The sequence below is a fragment of the Mixophyes fleayi genome, chromosome 2 (genome assembly GCF_038048845.1).
Source record: "Mixophyes fleayi isolate aMixFle1 chromosome 2, aMixFle1.hap1, whole genome shotgun sequence".
Lineage (NCBI taxonomy): Eukaryota > Metazoa > Chordata > Amphibia > Anura > Limnodynastidae > Mixophyes > Mixophyes fleayi.
Window position 1 is genome coordinate 372,739,450 of NC_134403.1, and position 22,811 is coordinate 372,762,260.

The following is a 22,811-nucleotide window of genomic DNA, read 5'->3' on the forward strand; positions in this document are numbered from 1 at the left end:
AAAGGGGAACGTGTAAGAGTCAGGGAAGATGGGACGCGTGAGTGTCAGAGAAGGTGGAACGCGCGTCAGAGAAGGTGGAACGTGTGAGGGTCAGGGAGAGTGGAACGCGTGAGAGTCAGGGAAGGTGAAACGCGTGAGTCAGGAAAGGTGGAATGTGTGAGTCAGGAAGGGTGGTACGCGTGAGAGTCAGGAAAGGTGGTGCACATGAGCGTCAGGGAAGGTGGGACACGTGAGAGTCAGGGAAGGTGGGACACGTGAGCGTTGGGGAAGGTGGAACGCGTGAGGTTGGAGAAGGTGGAACGCATGAGCGTCAGGGAAGGTGGAACGCGTGAGCATCAGGGAAGGTGGGACGCGTGAATGTTAGGGAAGGTGGAACACGTGAGAGTCAGGGAAGGTGGGACGCGTGAGAGTCAGGGAAGGTGGGACGCATGAGAGTCAGGGAAGGTGGGGGTCAGGGAAGGTGGTACACGTGAGAGTCGGGGAAAGAGGAACATTCGAGAGTCAGGGAAGGTGGAACACGTGAAAGTCAGGGAAGGCGGAACGTGTGAGAGTCAGGGAAAGGGGAACGTGTAAGAGTCAGGGAAGGTGGGACGCGTGAGTGTCAGAGAAGGTGGAACGCGCGTCAGAGAAGGTGGAACGCGTGAGGGTCAGGGAGAGTGGAACGCGTGAGAGTCAGGGAAGGTGGAACGCGTGAGTCAGGAAAGGTGGAATGTGTGAGTCAGGAAAGGTGGTACGCGTGAGAGTCAGGAAAGGTGGTGCACATGAGCGTCAGGGAAGGTGGGACACGTGAGAGTCAGGGAAGGTGGGACATGTGAGTCAGGGAAGGTGGGACACGTGAGCGTTGGGGAAGGTGGAACGCGTGAGGTTGGAGAAGGTGGAACGCGTGAGCGTCAGGGAAGGTGGAACGCATGAGCATCAGGGAAGGTGGGACACGTGAGAGTCAGGGAAGGTGGGACACGTGAGAGTCAGGGAAGGTGGGACATGTGAGAGTCAGGGAAGGTGGGACACGTGAGCGTTGGGGAAGGTGGAACGCGTGAGGTTGGAGAAGGTGGAACGCGTGAGCGTCGGGGAAGGTGGAACGCGTGAGCATCAGGGAAGGTGGGACACGTGAGAGTCAGGGAAGGTGGAACATGACTAGGCATGAAGATCTGATAATTGGAGACTGAGAAGATGGCATTATTTGCCTGCTCTTACCAAACTGGAAGTTGGAGTAGTTTGGGCAGACGTGGTAACAAGCGCTGAGTACACCCTCCATGGTGAGCGCGATGCCCATTGTGTAGAAGAGTCCGAAGTGTTTGGGGATCCCGTATTCCTGTGTGAGGACAATACAGACACACTTAGCGCTCTGTAAATATTGCTATATAAAGTTGGTGGTTAATTGAAACTGAGATAATTAAGGAATAAGTTGTTATTGTAGTTTCGCCCACAATATTTAAGGGGTTTTACATCTTCAGTCAAATATAATTTATGGCGTTTACGTGTCCTGCAATTTTTATTAAATACATTGATTTATCTCTCTAGGGTCCTTCTGTTACTTCCACTACGGCCAGTATAACATCCAGGTCCAGTTCTGTATCTTAGTTGTCCTTGGACACGACACAGCTGAGCTCTGTGCACAGGATACAATCATTCCACAGAGCAGTTTTGTGTCATACCCAAGGGCAACACAAGACATTCTGCCTGGTAGACACGGAGGACATGAAACTAACACACTGTATTTACTAATCGTTGTCGCATTTTCCACGTTTCTTTTTACACTATTGAAATGCTGCTGAATCTTTCTCCCGTTATCCGCACAGATCACTGGCGCTGGGGCGACCGATGCATTTAACACAAAATCCCCTACAAAGAAAAGACTCAGACACAAACGTTTCCGACGTAAGGGTTATATTACCGTGGCGTAGACGTCCTTGGCCTCCATCAGGCTGCGGTGCAGGAGATCTCTGCGCAAGACGATCAGTAGGAAGAGGAACCCGAGCAGGACGTGTCCCATATTACTCAGGATATTGTTAAACGCACTGAGAATAAATCACATTTATTCCAGATTATTCCTAAATTCAACAAGTTATTATCAAACTTTGCTCTATCCAATCAATTCAAGATACCAGAACATATACTGACTCTATAGTATAAACAGTGACACATTTTACATTTCACAAATCTGCTGCAATTTTAGTTAAAGCCCCAACGTTATGGAAACTTGTAACTGCTCTACTGACACTGACATACAGCTGGAGCAGAATGTAGTGCAGCAGGTCACTCACATTGACGCAGTACTTGTGATTAGCTGAAATATAATGAGATAGTTACAGCTAAACTAATCCGAGATTTGTCACAAGGCAGCCAGTACTACTCCACCTGACCGTTAGTCTCGGCACACTGCAATACACCCTGCTCCACCTGTATACTGCTCTGCGGCCACCAGATATAGGCTGATAGCTGGAATGTATTATTGATCTGCATTTCAGTCCCACATACAGGTGATATGGAGACCCCACACGTATGATTACTCACCTGAGGACCCCCAGGGGGTGGGCGCACAGGAAGTTATAGTAGCAGATATCTTGGTTACCGGTAACATTTACCACCTGGGGCAGATAAAGATGGAGAATAGTGATCAGAGGGAGATGGATTACTAACAGGACAACATAATGCCGAGGATCTGGGAGGATATAGAGGACTGGGAATATCGTAATATAACTATTGTTTGCTGTATTTTAGGCTATCACACCCCTGAGTGGGAGAATTTGTGAACGTAGAGAGGTTCTTTGTTAAAAAGAAAAAAAAAAAAGGATTTATTAAAAAAAAAACAAAAAAAAAACCAGGACTGGTTAAGATGCGCCACTGTCCCACTGCGGAGACCCAGGTGAAGGAGGCAGCCTATGGCAAATCACTAGGATCCTGTGACATCACAGCCATCTCTGTGATGTCACAGACTACCTCAGGAAGACTGGTCCCGCCTACAATATGGCTGCCTCCTTTGTAGGTGACGGGAGCACTCTAGACTCTACACAAATAGAACAGAGTGGGGGCGCGCTCAGTGCAACTTATTAAACCAAATATTGTAAACTGAAAAAATATATATTTATATATAGCAGAAATGTCACAGCCCTCAATACTTCCACATAGAGGATTCTGCCTGTACCTTATGGTGTGTGAGGAGCTCGTTGTCTGACAGATAATAACATTCTATTCTAAAGAAACAATGACAAACACGCCTCCCAACAGTCCTGACTTTTTCTGGGACAGTACCATACTTTCAGCACCCAAAAGCGTCATAAAATCGGTTTGTGTTCGGAGGACCGAGGCGTGGTGTGTGATCTTTGCCTGATCACCCATGTACCAGATCCCAGCACGTCTGACCATTATCTGGTCGATCACCCGTGCACCAGATCCCAGCACGTCTGACTATTCTCTGCCTGATCACCCGTGCACCAGATCACAGCACGTCTGACTATCCTCTGCCTGATCACCCGTGTACCAGATCCCAGCATGTCTGACTATTCTCTGCCTGATCACCCGTGCACCAGATCCCAGCACGTCTGACTATTCTCTGCCTGATCACCCGTGTACTAGATCCCAGCACGTCTGACTATTCTCTGCCTGATCACCCGTGCACCAGATCCCAGCACGTCTGACTATTCTCTGCCTGATCACCCGTGTACCAGATCCCAGCACGTCTGACTATTCTCTGCCTGATCACCCATGTACCAGATCCCAGCACGTCTGACTATTCTCTACCTGATCACCCGTGTACTAGATCCCAGCACGTCTGACTATTCTCTGCCTGATCACCCGTGCACCAGATCCCAGCACGTCTGACTATCCTCTGCCTGATCACCCGTGTACCAGATCCCAGCACGTCTGACTATCCTCTGCCTGATCACCCGTGTACCAGATCCCAGCACGTCTGACTATTCTCTGCCTGATCACCCGTGTACCAGATCCCAGCACGTCTGACTATTCTCTGCCTGATCACCCGTGTACTAGATCCCAGCACGTCTGACTATCCTCTGCCTGATCACCCGTGTACCAGATCCCAGCACGTCTGACTATTCTCTGCCTGATCACCCGTGTACCAGATCCCAGCACGTCTGACTATTCTCTGCCTGATAACCCGTGTACCAGATCCCAGCACGTCTGACTATTCTCTGCCTGATCACTGGTGTACCAGATCCCAGCACGTCTTACTATTCTCTGCCTGATCACCCGTGTACCAGATCCCAGCACGTCTGACTATTCTCTGCCTGATCACCCGTGTACCAGATCCCAGCACGTCTGACTATTCTCTGCCTGATCACCCGTGTACCAGATCCCAGCACGTCTTACTATTCTCTGCCTGATCACCCGTGTACCAGATCCCAGCACGTCTGACTATCCTCTGCCTGATCACCCGTGTACCAGATCCCAGCACGTCTGACTATTCTCTGCCTGATCACCCGTGTACTAGATCCCAGCACGTCTGACTATTCTCTGCCTGATCACCCGTGTACCAGATCCCAGCACGTCTGACTATTCTCTGCCTGATCACCCGTGTACCAGATCCCAGCACGTCTGACTATTCTCTGCCTGATCACCTGTGTACCAGATCCCAGCACGTCTGACTATTCTCTGCCTGATCACCCGTGTACCAGATCCCAGCACGTCTGACTATTCTCTGCCTGATCACCCGTGTACCAGATCCCAGCCTCTCTGACTATTCTCTGCCTGATCACCCGTGTACCAGATCCCAGCCTCTCTGACTATTCTCTGCCTGATCAACCGTGTACCAGATCCCAACATGTCTGACTATTCTCTGCCTGATCACCCGTGCACCAGATCCCAGCATGTCTGACTGTTCTCTGCCTGATCACCCGTGCACTAGATCCCAGCACGTCTGACTATTCTCTGCCTGATCACCCGTGTACTAGATCCCAGCACGTCTTACTATTCTCTGCCTGATCACCCGTGTACCAGATCCCAGCACGTCTGACTATTCTCTGCCTGATCACCCATGTACCAGATCCCAGCACGTCTGACTATCCTCAGCCTGATCACCCGTGTACCAGATCCCAACATGTCTGACTATTCTCTGCCTGATCACCCGTGCACCAGATCCCAGCACGTCTGACTATTCTCTGCCTGATCACCCGTGTACCAGATCCCAGCACGTCTGACTATTCTCTGCCTGATCACCCATGTACCAGATCCCAGCACGTCTGACTATCCTCAGCCTGATCACCCGTGCACCAGATCCCAGCACGTCTGACTATTCTCTGCCTGATCACCCGTGCACCAGATCCCAGCACGTCTGACTATTCTCTGCCTGATCACCCGTGTACTAGATCCCAGCACGTCTTACTATTCTCTGCCTGATCACCCGTGTACCAGATCCCAGCACGTCTGACTATTCTCTGCCTGATCACCCATGTACCAGATCCCAGCACGTCTGACTATCCTCAGCCTGATCACCCGTGTACCAGATCCCAACATGTCTGACTATTCTCTGCCTGATCACCCGTGCACCAGATCCCAGCACGTCTGACTATTCTCTGCCTGATCACCCGTGCACCAGATCCCAGCATGTCTGACTATTCTCTGCCTGATCACTGTTGTACCAGATCCCAGCACGTCTGACTATTCTCTGCCTGATCACCCGTGTACCAGATCCCAGCACGTCTGACTATTCTCTGCCTGATCACCCGTGTACCAGATCCCAGCCTCTCTGACTATTCTCTGCCTGATCACCCGTGTACCAGATCCCAGCACGTCTGACTATTCTCTGCCTGATCACCCGTGTACCAGATCCCAGCACGTCTGCCTATCCTCTGCCTGATCACCTGTGTACTAGATCCCAGCACGTCTTACTATTCTCTGCCTGATCACCCGTGTACCAGATCCCAGCACGTCTGACTATTCTCTGCCTGATCACCCGTGTACCAGATCCCAGCACGTCTGACTATTCTCTGCCTGATCACCCGTGCACCAGATCCCAGCACGTCTGACTATTCTCTGTCTGATCACCCGTGTACCAGATCCCAGCACGTCTGACTATTCTCTGCCTGATCACCCATGTACCAGATCCCAGCACGTCTGACTATTCTCTACCTGATCACCCGTGTACTAGATCCCAGCACGTCTGACTATTCTCTGCCTGATCACCCGTGCACCAGATCCCAGCACGTCTGACTATCCTCTGCCTGATCACCCGTGTACCAGATCCCAGCACGTCTGACTATCCTCTGCCTGATCACCCGTGTACCAGATCCCAGCACGTCTGACTATTCTCTGCCTGATCACCCGTGTACCAGATCCCAGCACGTCTGACTATTCTCTGCCTGATCACCCGTGTACTAGATCCCAGCACGTCTGACTATCCTCTGCCTGATCACCCGTGTACCAGATCCCAGCACGTCTGACTATTCTCTGCCTGATCACCCGTGTACCAGATCCCAGCACGTCTGACTATTCTCTGCCTGATAACCCGTGTACCAGATCCCAGCACGTCTGACTATTCTCTGCCTGATCACTGGTGTACCAGATCCCAGCACGTCTTACTATTCTCTGCCTGATCACCCGTGTACCAGATCCCAGCACGTCTGACTATTCTCTGCCTGATCACCCGTGTACCAGATCCCAGCACGTCTGACTATTCTCTGCCTGATCACCCGTGTACCAGATCCCAGCACGTCTTACTATTCTCTGCCTGATCACCCGTGTACCAGATCCCAGCACGTCTGACTATCCTCTGCCTGATCACCCGTGTACCAGATCCCAGCACGTCTGACTATTCTCTGCCTGATCACCCGTGTACTAGATCCCAGCACGTCTGACTATTCTCTGCCTGATCACCCGTGTACCAGATCCCAGCACGTCTGACTATTCTCTGCCTGATCACCCGTGTACCAGATCCCAGCACGTCTGACTATTCTCTGCCTGATCACCTGTGTACCAGATCCCAGCACGTCTGACTATTCTCTGCCTGATCACCCGTGTACCAGATCCCAGCACGTCTGACTATTCTCTGCCTGATCACCCGTGTACCAGATCCCAGCCTCTCTGACTATTCTCTGCCTGATCACCCGTGTACCAGATCCCAGCCTCTCTGACTATTCTCTGCCTGATCAACCGTGTACCAGATCCCAACATGTCTGACTATTCTCTGCCTGATCACCCGTGCACCAGATCCCAGCATGTCTGACTGTTCTCTGCCTGATCACCCGTGCACTAGATCCCAGCACGTCTGACTATTCTCTGCCTGATCACCCGTGTACTAGATCCCAGCACGTCTTACTATTCTCTGCCTGATCACCCGTGTACCAGATCCCAGCACGTCTGACTATTCTCTGCCTGATCACCCATGTACCAGATCCCAGCACGTCTGACTATCCTCAGCCTGATCACCCGTGTACCAGATCCCAACATGTCTGACTATTCTCTGCCTGATCACCCGTGCACCAGATCCCAGCACGTCTGACTATTCTCTGCCTGATCACCCGTGTACCAGATCCCAGCACGTCTGACTATTCTCTGCCTGATCACCCATGTACCAGATCCCAGCACGTCTGACTATCCTCAGCCTGATCACCCGTGCACCAGATCCCAGCACGTCTGACTATTCTCTGCCTGATCACCCGTGCACCAGATCCCAGCACGTCTGACTATTCTCTGCCTGATCACCCGTGTACTAGATCCCAGCACGTCTTACTATTCTCTGCCTGATCACCCGTGTACCAGATCCCAGCACGTCTGACTATTCTCTGCCTGATCACCCATGTACCAGATCCCAGCACGTCTGACTATCCTCAGCCTGATCACCCGTGTACCAGATCCCAACATGTCTGACTATTCTCTGCCTGATCACCCGTGCACCAGATCCCAGCACGTCTGACTATTCTCTGCCTGATCACCCGTGCACCAGATCCCAGCATGTCTGACTATTCTCTGCCTGATCACTGTTGTACCAGATCCCAGCACGTCTGACTATTCTCTGCCTGATCACCCGTGTACCAGATCCCAGCACGTCTGACTATTCTCTGCCTGATCACCCGTGTACCAGATCCCAGCCTCTCTGACTATTCTCTGCCTGATCACCCGTGTACCAGATCCCAGCACGTCTGACTATTCTCTGCCTGATCACCCGTGTACCAGATCCCAGCACGTCTGCCTATCCTCTGCCTGATCACCTGTGTACTAGATCCCAGCACGTCTTACTATTCTCTGCCTGATCACCCGTGTACCAGATCCCAGCACGTCTGACTATTCTCTGCCTGATCACCCGTGTACCAGATCCCAGCACGTCTGACTATTCTCTGCCTGATCACCCGTGCACCAGATCCCAGCACGTCTGACTATTCTCTGTCTGATCACCCGTGTACCAGATCCCAACATGTCTGACTATTCTCTGCCTGATCACCCGTGTACCAGATCCCAGCATGTCTGACTATTCTCTGCCTGATCACCCGTGCACCAGATCCCAGCATGTCTGACTATTCTCTGCCTGATCACCCATGTACCATATCCCAGCACGTCTGACTATTCTCTGCCTGATCACCCGTGTACCAGATCCCAGCACGTCTGACTATTCTCTGCCTGATCACCCGTGCACCAGATCCCAGCATGTCTGACTATTCTCTGCCTGATCACCGGTGTACCAGATCCCAGCACGTCTGACTATTCTCTGCCTGATCACCCATGTACCATATCCCAGCACGTCTTACTATTCTCTGCCTGATCACCCGTGTACCAGATCCCAGCACGTCTGACTATTCTCTGCCTGATCACCCGTGTACCAGATCCCAGCACGTCTTACTATTCTCTGCCTGATCACCCATGTACCAGATCCCAGCACGTCTGACTATCCTCAGCCTGATCACCCGTGTACCAGATCCCAGCACGTCTGACTATTCTCTGCCTGATCACCCATGCACCAGATCCCAACATGTCTGACTATTCTCTGCCTGATCACCCGTGTACCAGATCCCAGCACGTCTGACTATTCTCTGCCTGATCAACCGTGTACCAGATCCCAACATGTCTGACTATTCTCTGCCTGATCACCGGTGTACCAGATCCCAGCACGTCTGACTATTCTCTGCCTGATCACCCGTGTACCAGATCCCAGCCTCTCTGACTATTCTCTGCCTGATCACCCATGTACCAGATCCCAGCACGTCTGACTATCCTCAGCCTGATCACCCGTGCACTAGATCCCAGCACGTCTTACTATTCTCTGCCTGATCACCCATGTACCAGATCCCAGCACGTCTGACTATCCTCAGCCTGATCACCCGTGCACCAGATCCCAGCACGTCTGACTATTCTCTGCCTGATCACCCGTGCACCAGATCCCAGCATGTCTGACTATTCTCTGCCTGATCACTGGTGTACCAGATCCCAGCACGTCTGACTATTCTCTGCCTGATCAACCGTGTACCAGATCCCAACATGTCTGACTATTCTCTGCCTGATCACCCGTGCACCAGATCCCAGCACGTCTGACTATTCTCTGCCTGATCACCCGTGTACCAGATCCCAGCACGTCTGACTATCCTCAGCCTGATCACCCGTGCACCAGATTCCAGCACGTCTGACTATTCTCTGACTGATCACCCGTGTACCAGATCCCAGCCTCTCTGACTATTCTCTGCCTGATCACCCGTGTACCAGATCCCAACATGTCTGACTATTCTCTGCCTGATCACCCGTGTACCAGATCCCAGCACGTCTGACTATTCTCTGCCTGATCACCCGTGTACCAGATCCCAGCACGTCTGACTATTCTCTGCCTGATCACCCGTGCACCAGATCCCAGCACGTTTGACTATCCTCTGCCTGATCACCCGTGCACCAGATCCCAGCACGTCTGACTATTCTCTGCCTGATCACCCGTGTACCAGATCCCAGCACGTCTGACTATCCTCTGCCTGATCACCCGTGTACCAGATCCCAGCACGTCTGACTATTCTCTGCCTGATCACCCGTGTACCAGATCCCAGCACGTCTGACTATTCTCTGCCTGATAACCCGTGTACCAGATCCCAGCACGTCTGACTATTCTCTGCCTGATCACTGGTGTACCAGATCCCAGCACGTCTTACTATTCTCTGCCTGATCACCCGTGTACCAGATCCCAGCACGTCTGACTATTCTCTGCCTGATCACCCGTGTACCAGATCCCAGCACGTCTGACTATTCTCTGCCTGATCACCCGTGTACCAGATCCCAGCACGTCTTACTATTCTCTGCCTGATCACCCGTGTACCAGATCCCAGCACGTCTGACTATCCTCTGCCTGATCACCCGTGTACCAGATCCCAGCACGTCTGACTATTCTCTGCCTGATCACCCGTGTACTAGATCCCAGCACGTCTGACTATTCTCTGCCTGATCACCCGTGTACCAGATCCCAGCACGTCTGACTATTCTCTGCCTGATCACCCGTGTACCAGATCCCAGCACGTCTGACTATTCTCTGCCTGATCACCTGTGTACCAGATCCCAGCACGTCTGACTATTCTCTGCCTGATCACCCGTGTACCAGATCCCAGCACGTCTGACTATTCTCTGCCTGATCACCCGTGTACCAGATCCCAGCCTCTCTGACTATTCTCTGCCTGATCACCCGTGTACCAGATCCCAGCCTCTCTGACTATTCTCTGCCTGATCAACCGTGTACCAGATCCCAACATGTCTGACTATTCTCTGCCTGATCACCCGTGCACCAGATCCCAGCATGTCTGACTGTTCTCTGCCTGATCACCCGTGCACTAGATCCCAGCACGTCTGACTATTCTCTGCCTGATCACCCGTGTACTAGATCCCAGCACGTCTTACTATTCTCTGCCTGATCACCCGTGTACCAGATCCCAGCACGTCTGACTATTCTCTGCCTGATCACCCATGTACCAGATCCCAGCACGTCTGACTATCCTCAGCCTGATCACCCGTGTACCAGATCCCAACATGTCTGACTATTCTCTGCCTGATCACCCGTGCACCAGATCCCAGCACGTCTGACTATTCTCTGCCTGATCACCCGTGTACCAGATCCCAGCACGTCTGACTATTCTCTGCCTGATCACCCATGTACCAGATCCCAGCACGTCTGACTATCCTCAGCCTGATCACCCGTGCACCAGATCCCAGCACGTCTGACTATTCTCTGCCTGATCACCCGTGCACCAGATCCCAGCACGTCTGACTATTCTCTGCCTGATCACCCGTGTACTAGATCCCAGCACGTCTTACTATTCTCTGCCTGATCACCCGTGTACCAGATCCCAGCACGTCTGACTATTCTCTGCCTGATCACCCATGTACCAGATCCCAGCACGTCTGACTATCCTCAGCCTGATCACCCGTGTACCAGATCCCAACATGTCTGACTATTCTCTGCCTGATCACCCGTGCACCAGATCCCAGCACGTCTGACTATTCTCTGCCTGATCACCCGTGCACCAGATCCCAGCATGTCTGACTATTCTCTGCCTGATCACTGTTGTACCAGATCCCAGCACGTCTGACTATTCTCTGCCTGATCACCCGTGTACCAGATCCCAGCACGTCTGACTATTCTCTGCCTGATCACCCGTGTACCAGATCCCAGCCTCTCTGACTATTCTCTGCCTGATCACCCGTGTACCAGATCCCAGCACGTCTGACTATTCTCTGCCTGATCACCCGTGTACCAGATCCCAGCACGTCTGCCTATCCTCTGCCTGATCACCTGTGTACTAGATCCCAGCACGTCTTACTATTCTCTGCCTGATCACCCGTGTACCAGATCCCAGCACGTCTGACTATTCTCTGCCTGATCACCCGTGTACCAGATCCCAGCACGTCTGACTATTCTCTGCCTGATCACCCGTGCACCAGATCCCAGCACGTCTGACTATTCTCTGTCTGATCACCCGTGTACCAGATCCCAGCACGTCTGACTATTCTCTGCCTGATCACCCATGTACCAGATCCCAGCACGTCTGACTATTCTCTACCTGATCACCCGTGTACTAGATCCCAGCACGTCTGACTATTCTCTGCCTGATCACCCGTGCACCAGATCCCAGCACGTCTGACTATCCTCTGCCTGATCACCCGTGTACCAGATCCCAGCACGTCTGACTATCCTCTGCCTGATCACCCGTGTACCAGATCCCAGCACGTCTGACTATTCTCTGCCTGATCACCCGTGTACCAGATCCCAGCACGTCTGACTATTCTCTGCCTGATCACCCGTGTACTAGATCCCAGCACGTCTGACTATCCTCTGCCTGATCACCCGTGTACCAGATCCCAGCACGTCTGACTATTCTCTGCCTGATCACCCGTGTACCAGATCCCAGCACGTCTGACTATTCTCTGCCTGATAACCCGTGTACCAGATCCCAGCACGTCTGACTATTCTCTGCCTGATCACTGGTGTACCAGATCCCAGCACGTCTTACTATTCTCTGCCTGATCACCCGTGTACCAGATCCCAGCACGTCTGACTATTCTCTGCCTGATCACCCGTGTACCAGATCCCAGCACGTCTGACTATTCTCTGCCTGATCACCCGTGTACCAGATCCCAGCACGTCTTACTATTCTCTGCCTGATCACCCGTGTACCAGATCCCAGCACGTCTGACTATCCTCTGCCTGATCACCCGTGTACCAGATCCCAGCACGTCTGACTATTCTCTGCCTGATCACCCGTGTACTAGATCCCAGCACGTCTGACTATTCTCTGCCTGATCACCCGTGTACCAGATCCCAGCACGTCTGACTATTCTCTGCCTGATCACCCGTGTACCAGATCCCAGCACGTCTGACTATTCTCTGCCTGATCACCTGTGTACCAGATCCCAGCACGTCTGACTATTCTCTGCCTGATCACCCGTGTACCAGATCCCAGCACGTCTGACTATTCTCTGCCTGATCACCCGTGTACCAGATCCCAGCCTCTCTGACTATTCTCTGCCTGATCACCCGTGTACCAGATCCCAGCCTCTCTGACTATTCTCTGCCTGATCAACCGTGTACCAGATCCCAACATGTCTGACTATTCTCTGCCTGATCACCCGTGCACCAGATCCCAGCATGTCTGACTGTTCTCTGCCTGATCACCCGTGCACTAGATCCCAGCACGTCTGACTATTCTCTGCCTGATCACCCGTGTACTAGATCCCAGCACGTCTTACTATTCTCTGCCTGATCACCCGTGTACCAGATCCCAGCACGTCTGACTATTCTCTGCCTGATCACCCATGTACCAGATCCCAGCACGTCTGACTATCCTCAGCCTGATCACCCGTGTACCAGATCCCAACATGTCTGACTATTCTCTGCCTGATCACCCGTGCACCAGATCCCAGCACGTCTGACTATTCTCTGCCTGATCACCCGTGTACCAGATCCCAGCACGTCTGACTATTCTCTGCCTGATCACCCATGTACCAGATCCCAGCACGTCTGACTATCCTCAGCCTGATCACCCGTGCACCAGATCCCAGCACGTCTGACTATTCTCTGCCTGATCACCCGTGCACCAGATCCCAGCACGTCTGACTATTCTCTGCCTGATCACCCGTGTACTAGATCCCAGCACGTCTTACTATTCTCTGCCTGATCACCCGTGTACCAGATCCCAGCACGTCTGACTATTCTCTGCCTGATCACCCATGTACCAGATCCCAGCACGTCTGACTATCCTCAGCCTGATCACCCGTGTACCAGATCCCAACATGTCTGACTATTCTCTGCCTGATCACCCGTGCACCAGATCCCAGCACGTCTGACTATTCTCTGCCTGATCACCCGTGCACCAGATCCCAGCATGTCTGACTATTCTCTGCCTGATCACTGTTGTACCAGATCCCAGCACGTCTGACTATTCTCTGCCTGATCACCCGTGTACCAGATCCCAGCACGTCTGACTATTCTCTGCCTGATCACCCGTGTACCAGATCCCAGCCTCTCTGACTATTCTCTGCCTGATCACCCGTGTACCAGATCCCAGCACGTCTGACTATTCTCTGCCTGATCACCCGTGTACCAGATCCCAGCACGTCTGCCTATCCTCTGCCTGATCACCTGTGTACTAGATCCCAGCACGTCTTACTATTCTCTGCCTGATCACCCGTGTACCAGATCCCAGCACGTCTGACTATTCTCTGCCTGATCACCCGTGTACCAGATCCCAGCACGTCTGACTATTCTCTGCCTGATCACCCGTGCACCAGATCCCAGCACGTCTGACTATTCTCTGTCTGATCACCCGTGTACCAGATCCCAACATGTCTGACTATTCTCTGCCTGATCACCCGTGTACCAGATCCCAGCATGTCTGACTATTCTCTGCCTGATCACCCGTGCACCAGATCCCAGCATGTCTGACTATTCTCTGCCTGATCACCCATGTACCATATCCCAGCACGTCTGACTATTCTCTGCCTGATCACCCGTGTACCAGATCCCAGCACGTCTGACTATTCTCTGCCTGATCACCCGTGCACCAGATCCCAGCATGTCTGACTATTCTCTGCCTGATCACCGGTGTACCAGATCCCAGCACGTCTGACTATTCTCTGCCTGATCACCCATGTACCATATCCCAGCACGTCTTACTATTCTCTGCCTGATCACCCGTGTACCAGATCCCAGCACGTCTGACTATTCTCTGCCTGATCACCCGTGTACCAGATCCCAGCACGTCTTACTATTCTCTGCCTGATCACCCATGTACCAGATCCCAGCACGTCTGACTATCCTCAGCCTGATCACCCGTGTACCAGATCCCAGCACGTCTGACTATTCTCTGCCTGATCACCCATGCACCAGATCCCAACATGTCTGACTATTCTCTGCCTGATCACCCGTGTACCAGATCCCAGCACGTCTGACTATTCTCTGCCTGATCAACCGTGTACCAGATCCCAACATGTCTGACTATTCTCTGCCTGATCACCGGTGTACCAGATCCCAGCACGTCTGACTATTCTCTGCCTGATCACCCGTGTACCAGATCCCAGCCTCTCTGACTATTCTCTGCCTGATCACCCATGTACCAGATCCCAGCACGTCTGACTATCCTCAGCCTGATCACCCGTGCACTAGATCCCAGCACGTCTTACTATTCTCTGCCTGATCACCCATGTACCAGATCCCAGCACGTCTGACTATCCTCAGCCTGATCACCCGTGCACCAGATCCCAGCACGTCTGACTATTCTCTGCCTGATCACCCGTGCACCAGATCCCAGCATGTCTGACTATTCTCTGCCTGATCACTGGTGTACCAGATCCCAGCACGTCTGACTATTCTCTGCCTGATCAACCGTGTACCAGATCCCAACATGTCTGACTATTCTCTGCCTGATCACCCGTGCACCAGATCCCAGCACGTCTGACTATTCTCTGCCTGATCACCCGTGTACCAGATCCCAGCACGTCTGACTATCCTCAGCCTGATCACCCGTGCACCAGATTCCAGCACGTCTGACTATTCTCTGACTGATCACCCGTGTACCAGATCCCAGCCTCTCTGACTATTCTCTGCCTGATCACCCGTGTACCAGATCCCAACATGTCTGACTATTCTCTGCCTGATCACCCGTGTACCAGATCCCAGCACGTCTGACTATTCTCTGCCTGATCACCCGTGTACCAGATCCCAGCACGTCTGACTATTCTCTGCCTGATCACCCGTGCACCAGATCCCAGCACGTTTGACTATCCTCTGCCTGATCACCCGTGCACCAGATCCCAGCACGTCTGACTATTCTCTGCCTGATCAGGTTTAGCGTGTGCGACTCTTCACCTGCTAAGTTTGTAACAACACCAAACACATGACAGATAATATTATTGTATTAAGTGATTGCACCAAACCTGTACATACAAAAAAACACTAAATCCTGACACTGGAGCATGAAATCGTTTGTATTTTGCTTGAACTTTGTTCTGACAACCTGATTGGCTCCCAGTCCTTTAATATCTGTGTCTATCTGCTAAGATTGAAAAACCTTATATAGGGCTTAATACCCATTAATGAGCACATTATATCTCGTTACCGGAAGCGACAGCGGGGACGGAGTGATACATACCGTTTGGTAGGTGATGACGAGCTGTATGACTGGCAGTGCGTAGAACACGGCGATGGTGATTATATTCCTGCGGGAGAAGAGGGGGAGTCAGTGACCCAAACTTATTACAACCGATGCTGTGAATTCCTACTATAGAAAACAATACACGTATCTCTACAGGAAGTTACTTAAGTGATAACGAGCAGTTTCCACCAGAATTTTATCTATAGATTAAAAAAAATAAAAAAGTTGTTATATAGAATTATTTTCTGTGTAGCGGAGGAGATTGTCTGGCTCACAGACAGGAAGAACCAGATTAATTCGGTACAATAAACCGCCAATTCTCACAACAGCAGAACCACGCACGGGGGTCCCATAAGCAGCAATTGGTGATGTGTGTGGGGAGGTGACAGGTATCTAATGAGCAGATCAGATTCCATAATCTCTTCTTCCTGCCAGTTGTGGGGGATTAGCGCTCCCTCCTTAGTAAATATATTAATTATCGGATGTTTAATACTCACCAGAAGTATATCTTGTACTTCTTACTAATGGTCCTCCGGTCCTTCACTGACAGGTCAGATACGTACAGAAAAGTCTAGAGAGGACCAATCAGAGGAGAGCGGGTAATGATGTGTGTGTATGTGCGGTATACGGTATGTGCTGTGTGTGCAGTATGTGCGGTATATGGTATATGCAGTGTATGTGCGGTATATGGTATATGCAGTGTATGTGCGGTATATGCAGTGTATGTGTAGTGTATGTGCGGTATATGCAGTGTATGTGCAGTGTATGTGCGGTATGTGCGGTATACGGTATATGCAGTATATATGCAGTGTATGTGTAGTGTATGTACAGTGTATGTACAGTATATGTGTAGTGTATGTACAGTATATGTGTAGTATATATGCAGTGTATGTACAGTATATGTACAGTATATGTGTAGTGTATGTACAGTGTATGTACAGTATGTGTAGTATATATGCAGTGTATGTACAGTATGTGTACAGTATATGTGTAGTGTATGTACAGTGTATGTGTAGCGTATGTACAGTATATGTACAGTGTATGTGTAGCGTATGTACAGTGTATGTACAGTGTATGTGTAGTGTATGTACAGTATATGTGTAGTGTATGTACAGTGTATGTACAGTGTATGTACAGTATATGTACAGTATATGTGTAGTGTATGTACAGTGTATGTACAGTATATGTGTAGTGTATGTACAGTATATGTACAGTATATGTACAGTATATGTGTAGTGTATGTACAGTGTATGTACAGTATATGTGTAGTGTATGTACAGTATATGTGTAGTGTATGTACAGTATATGTACAGTATATGTACAGTGTATGTGTAGTGTATGTACAGTGTATGTACAGTATATGTGTAGTGTATGTGCAGTATATGTACAGTATATGTGTAGTGTATGTACAGTATATGTACAGTATATGTACAGTGTATGTGTAGTGTATGTACAGTGTATGTACAGTATATGTGTAGTGTATGTACAGTATATGTACAGTATATGTGTAGTGTATGTGCAGTATACAGTATGTGCAGTGTATGTGCAGTATATGAGCAGCGTGTGGGGCTGAAACCTTTGCTCGGATGACGTTCTTGTCACTCTCCATCTCTGGTATTCCATCAAAGTCACTCTCCTCATCCACCGAACTATCGGAATAAACCCGAGGACGAGGGATCGGCGGAGGAGGTCGTCCTGACCGCTGCCGGGACTCATCTGGGGAGAGGGCGGTAAGTGTATGTTATAGAAGGAAGGATATCTCCCAATGAACTAGTTGTTTAATTTACATGTATGTATGGGAGGCAGGGCGTAAAGCACATGTGTGTAATTATCGACACCTCTCCCGGTCCTTCTTGTGGCAGATGGAGAATGAGACTAATGGTAAAACAATGAATTATACTATGATCACACGTCTTTATACTTTATATGTATGTAGCTCACAACTAGCGCAATGTCTAATAATCTGATCAAAACTGTGCGGAATATTATCACGCGTGTTAAAAATGTAATTATCATCCTATATCATTATCACGCCCTTGGTTAGTTTTTTATATAGTCTAGAGTCTGATTAAAGGCTCTTTTGTGTGTATGTCCTACCTGGATCTATCCCTTTGTCATCAGGGACATTGTGTATCCACCATTGCATCTGCTACACTGGAAATCTGGCTATCAGTCATACTAGTCTCCTGTATACAGAGCCAGCAAATACTTCTGCAAGCCCTGGGGGCACCCAGGTCCCTGTGAACATAAAGTGCGGGAACGGCTTCTGACGCTCTAGGTGAAGACTTTGCCTAACTGGTTCTAGTAAGCCATGTAGTGCCTGGCGTCTAACAATGATTGATGTTCAGAGCTCACAGCTACTGGGGAACGTGGTGATTGGGGTGCTGCCAATCTTACCTATAGCTCCGTAGCTGCTGCCTTCAGGGGTCCTGGTTGTAATGGGGTGTGAAGCCGCCACTGTGCCCTCTCCTGTAATATAAAGACAACATGCTCAACACCCTCATGGCAGCAGCGTTGTAACAGGACGGATCTCACCCACTCCTCAAAAGAACTGCGTCCCCTGAGCTACAGGATACGGTCTGAGCATTACATGCAGACATGATACCGAGCGTGTTCATAATGTATGACTGTCTGATTCACACTGAGACTACATGTGATACAATGTTACACTGGAGAAGACAACATTCAGGTAATGAGATAACCTGGTCTTACCTTCATCTGGGCTGCCATTAATATTCAAACCCCTCTTCTGCAACCTGCAAGAGGATCATATCATTAGTTCGGAGCACTGTGAGTGATCGACCACCTGGTACTCTTTCAGGGGCCACATGGGCTTCTCTGTAACCTTCAAAAGGGCCACACATCACCCCTAATCTCAGTAACAAGGTAAAATAATACATTTAACTAATGAAAGAGACACCTATCTGATATAACAGATCAGCAGGTATATTATACAAGTATTACACGCTACACACATCTGACAATAGAGCAGGAAGGAGCTGGGGCCGCAGGTGAAGGCTCGGGGGGGACGCATGTGGCCCTAGAGCCATCTGTTGCTCATCACTGGTTTAACAGGTCACCCTTCGGAGCTCTCAGTCACCAGACTTGTACTGCAGATTGTCACCAGAAGAGGGCGCAGTGCAGGTAGAGAAATAAGTTTATTTATATAGCGCCTCCATATTATATAGCGCTGGCTGTCTGGTAAGGTTGTGGGGACCTACCTGAAATGGTGAACGAAAAATACCAGGAACGCCCCCAGGTAAAAGATGAGGAAGAAGAGAAAGCACAGGAGCGTGGCGTGGATGTAGACCATGTCTGTACAACAAAATAATGTCTTCTTCAGTTGAAATGCTCTGGAATTTATTTTATTACACATTATATAACATTATATAACTGATATTCAGTCTCCGGTCTGCAACACTTACTCTTTATAGACGGTACGACGGTCACTTCAATGTGCTTCACGCGTTTCAGGTTCCAGGTGTGGCCCCCGGCTACAGCGTTAGGTAAATTATATCAGTTTTATGCAAAACAACATTAAGTAACAAAACCAAATGTGCAGCCTGACAATAATAAATAAATGTGAGTATAATGCGTCACGGGGGGCCAGAATATATACCGGCGGGTGCTGTAGACATCATTTATGTAAAAAATATTTGTTATTGCATCTAAAACAATTTAATATTCAATTCTTAAAACTACATTTAACCTGCTTTAAATATTTCTCCCCTTTAAAAATGATGCTTGAAAAAACAGAGATAGTGGAACATAAGACGGAGCAGGAAATGTAATTACTGTAGAGATTAATGTAGCTGCAGTTCTACACTTTGTCCAGCAGGGTGCAGCCTCCTACCTGATGCGGATTCCGGGACGGATCCCCCACAAGTGTAGTCCTCAGGTTTGATGACAAAGACGATGTAAAACTGTCCTTTAGGGAAATCCTTCCTCTGATGCAGCAGAGAAGAAGCACAGCGAGTAAATAAGACATGATCACAGATCTGGCGGTCCTTCCAGACACAGGACTATTATGTCTGGGATCGTTCTTAGGGCAGCTATGTGTCCTGGGTTATATATATATATATATATATATATGGACGTGCCTTGGTTTAGACAATGAAAATCTTTACTGACATTGATCATCAGGACTCAGGCTCTTGGGGTACCCGGCTTACAGCCTGGGGTACCTCCATATACTGGTACCCGAGGCGCCAACTGAAATGTTCCCTTCTAATCCTGTACTATTAATAATTATATATATACGAGCTGTGCGCACGTTAAAACACAGATATTGTAATGTTTAATCCACATCAGATCCACCAACATAGTAAATATTACTAATTTATCATTTATATATTTGCATCAGTAAAATTAAAATTGTTTAAACTAATTCCCCGCTGCCTGGAGTTGTGTTATCATAGATACAGCTCAGGGTGACAGGATTAGCAGGTATAGGACCCTATGACCGAAGTGCTGCACTTACAGACTGTGTGGAACTACAAATCCCAGCATGTCATGTGAGCCATAGGTTGTCTATCTCTGCCTGGAGCAGTTCTCCACGACTTTAGATCGTACAAGGCCGAAAATTCACATCAGATTCTAATATCATCCCCGTTTATCAGGAGGTGACATTAAACGTTACATGACAATCACATTCTATAAACATGTGCACCCTTCTGTCACTTAACAATGTAGATGAGGGAATGTGTCCTAATGGGCGCGGTTTTACAGTAACACAAAATAACACAAAATATCAGTAAGTTTTAAGGAGTTGACGAACAGTTTAAATTAAATTTTTAAAAAACAAAACAAAAGAAATGTTATTCGGCAGCACAGGACCGCAGAACGTTATCACAATTAAATGTGTTAAAAAAAATACAAAAGTTAAAGAACGCACAAAATCTAAACCCATATATGTGGACGGCCCCTCGGTGTAACCAACAGGAGAATAACAGGGGAGAGCGGCCGGACTCACCTGGATGGTGATAGCGATATTCTTTGTCATTGACTGGTAGACGCCGTTGAATTCCACGTTATGATCAAGATCGTACACAGGACACTAAACAGGAGAGAAGACGGAGATCTGTATAACACTGCTTTGTTCCTATGCAGTAAAGACTGCGGTGTTTATATCATGGGCAGGCAGCTTGCTGGGACTTGTAGTGCCACAGATTGGCTAGAGCTAGTTTACGCAGTCTGCATTATATATAATACACTACAATGTGGTCATTTGTATATCCCTTCCCAGAATTACTTGGTGCAGCTTTGTCCCTGTATCATGTGTGGGAGAAACCAGATTTTACACTTGTTGGGAACATGAAGCATCGACAGATAGGAGCAGACGTACTAAACCTTCTAGAGAGGAAAAGTGGAGATGTTGCCCATAGCAACCAATCAGATTCTAGCTGTCATTTCCTATAATGTACTAGATAATAGCTAGAATCTGATTGGTTGCTATGGGCAACACCTCCACTTTTCCTTTCTAGAAGATGTATTAAATCTACCCCTTAGTCTGAATTGGTTTTAGGTGCTGATATTGGGGCATTAATGAGCACTGGGGCCCAAGCAACTGTGCAAAATAGGTGCTGTAACCAGTAGCAACCAGTAACAGCTGGAATATGATTGGTTGCTATAGGTTACAAAACCTTTTCTTGAAGCTGCCTGAGCACCAAGTTTCATAAATGGCCTCAGTGTTGTAAGACGGACATAGGACAGATCTCTCACTAACCAGCCTTATTCTGGGCTTACTGCAATATATGTGCTCATCTGAGACGTCACGCAGAAAACATACCCCACGCGGTACAGGCACAGTAGTGGCTGCGTGGCCCAGTCACATACATACAGGGCTGGACTCTGCTTCATATATCTCATTGTATGTGTCCTATATACTCAGTACCCCTCCTCCTCCAGCTGATCACGTATGTAACTCACTGTGATATCCTGGGCAGACACCACGGCACACGGATAGGCATCTAACGACCTCCCCTTGACCAGCACCGAATCCACCTCTTCCGGGAACGTGTAGAGGAAATACTGCAAATAAGGGGAGAGATTGGTCCTCAATAGGGTCTGTACATAAGAGTATTTGGTTTGTATCACTTTGGCTGTATCACTATTTGTGTAGACAACACACCCAGCACCACAAGCTGTCACTTCGTCCTCCCAGAAAACACACAAGACGCTGATAATGTGTAGAGGACACGATTAGGTGATGCTCTGGGTGTCATTGATTGGGGAGTACTTACCTTGTAAGACCCAGCCCAGTTATAAAGCCCAGCAGTGTTATAATTCAGACTGAATTCATGTTTATATCTAGTGTACGATTGGCCAGAAGTGGTGATCTTGCCGTGAGTTCGGTGTAACATATAATATGTGGATCTAACATTCCCTGATGGTAATACAGAGTCAGACCTGAAGTAGCAGGAGCAGCATTAATATGTCTTTGGAGAGTGCAGAGGATCAATGACTTTTATTTAGGACACGATTATTAATGTCATACCTGAGGCTGGGACGGGGAGGCGCTGAAATTGAAGGGAACATTTGTCCTGGAGGAAATGAGATGCGAATTAGTAAAACAACATTCATAATATCCAGCAATAAATCATATACAAGATTACTCATGTATCCCTGAGCGGCCGCCCACATCAGTGGGTTCTACGTTCCAAACACTAGAAATATCACAGCGCACAGATCTGGTTATCCTTCTGCTGCACTAATTCCCGGCTGAAAACAGCTCGAAAAACTGTGTGG

The 22,811-nt window shown here is 49.3% G+C and overlaps 1 protein-coding gene across 3 annotated transcripts in view; it reads right to left on the reverse strand.

Annotated features, from left to right (window-relative positions):
• Positions 1 to 22,811, reverse strand: part of SIDT1 (SID1 transmembrane family member 1) — a 63,003-nt gene that overhangs the window by 12,039 nt on the left and 28,153 nt on the right. For all 3 annotated transcript variants that reach the window (XM_075197426.1, XM_075197427.1, XM_075197425.1), the window contains exons 5-18: positions 22,561 to 22,606; positions 21,993 to 22,094; positions 21,037 to 21,120; positions 19,918 to 20,011; positions 19,490 to 19,558; positions 19,286 to 19,379; positions 18,777 to 18,820; positions 18,462 to 18,533; positions 17,641 to 17,780; positions 16,562 to 16,635; positions 16,062 to 16,128; positions 2,515 to 2,588; positions 1,895 to 2,018; positions 1,195 to 1,312 (exon numbers count right to left, since the gene is read on the reverse strand). In XM_075197426.1, coding sequence (XP_075053527.1) covers positions 1,195 to 1,312; positions 1,895 to 2,018; positions 2,515 to 2,588; positions 16,062 to 16,128; positions 16,562 to 16,635; positions 17,641 to 17,780; positions 18,462 to 18,533; positions 18,777 to 18,820; positions 19,286 to 19,379; positions 19,490 to 19,558; positions 19,918 to 20,011; positions 21,037 to 21,120; positions 21,993 to 22,094; positions 22,561 to 22,606 — 1,202 coding nt within the window. The remainder of the gene's footprint in view (positions 1 to 1,194; positions 1,313 to 1,894; positions 2,019 to 2,514; positions 2,589 to 16,061; positions 16,129 to 16,561; positions 16,636 to 17,640; positions 17,781 to 18,461; positions 18,534 to 18,776; positions 18,821 to 19,285; positions 19,380 to 19,489; positions 19,559 to 19,917; positions 20,012 to 21,036; positions 21,121 to 21,992; positions 22,095 to 22,560; positions 22,607 to 22,811) is intronic.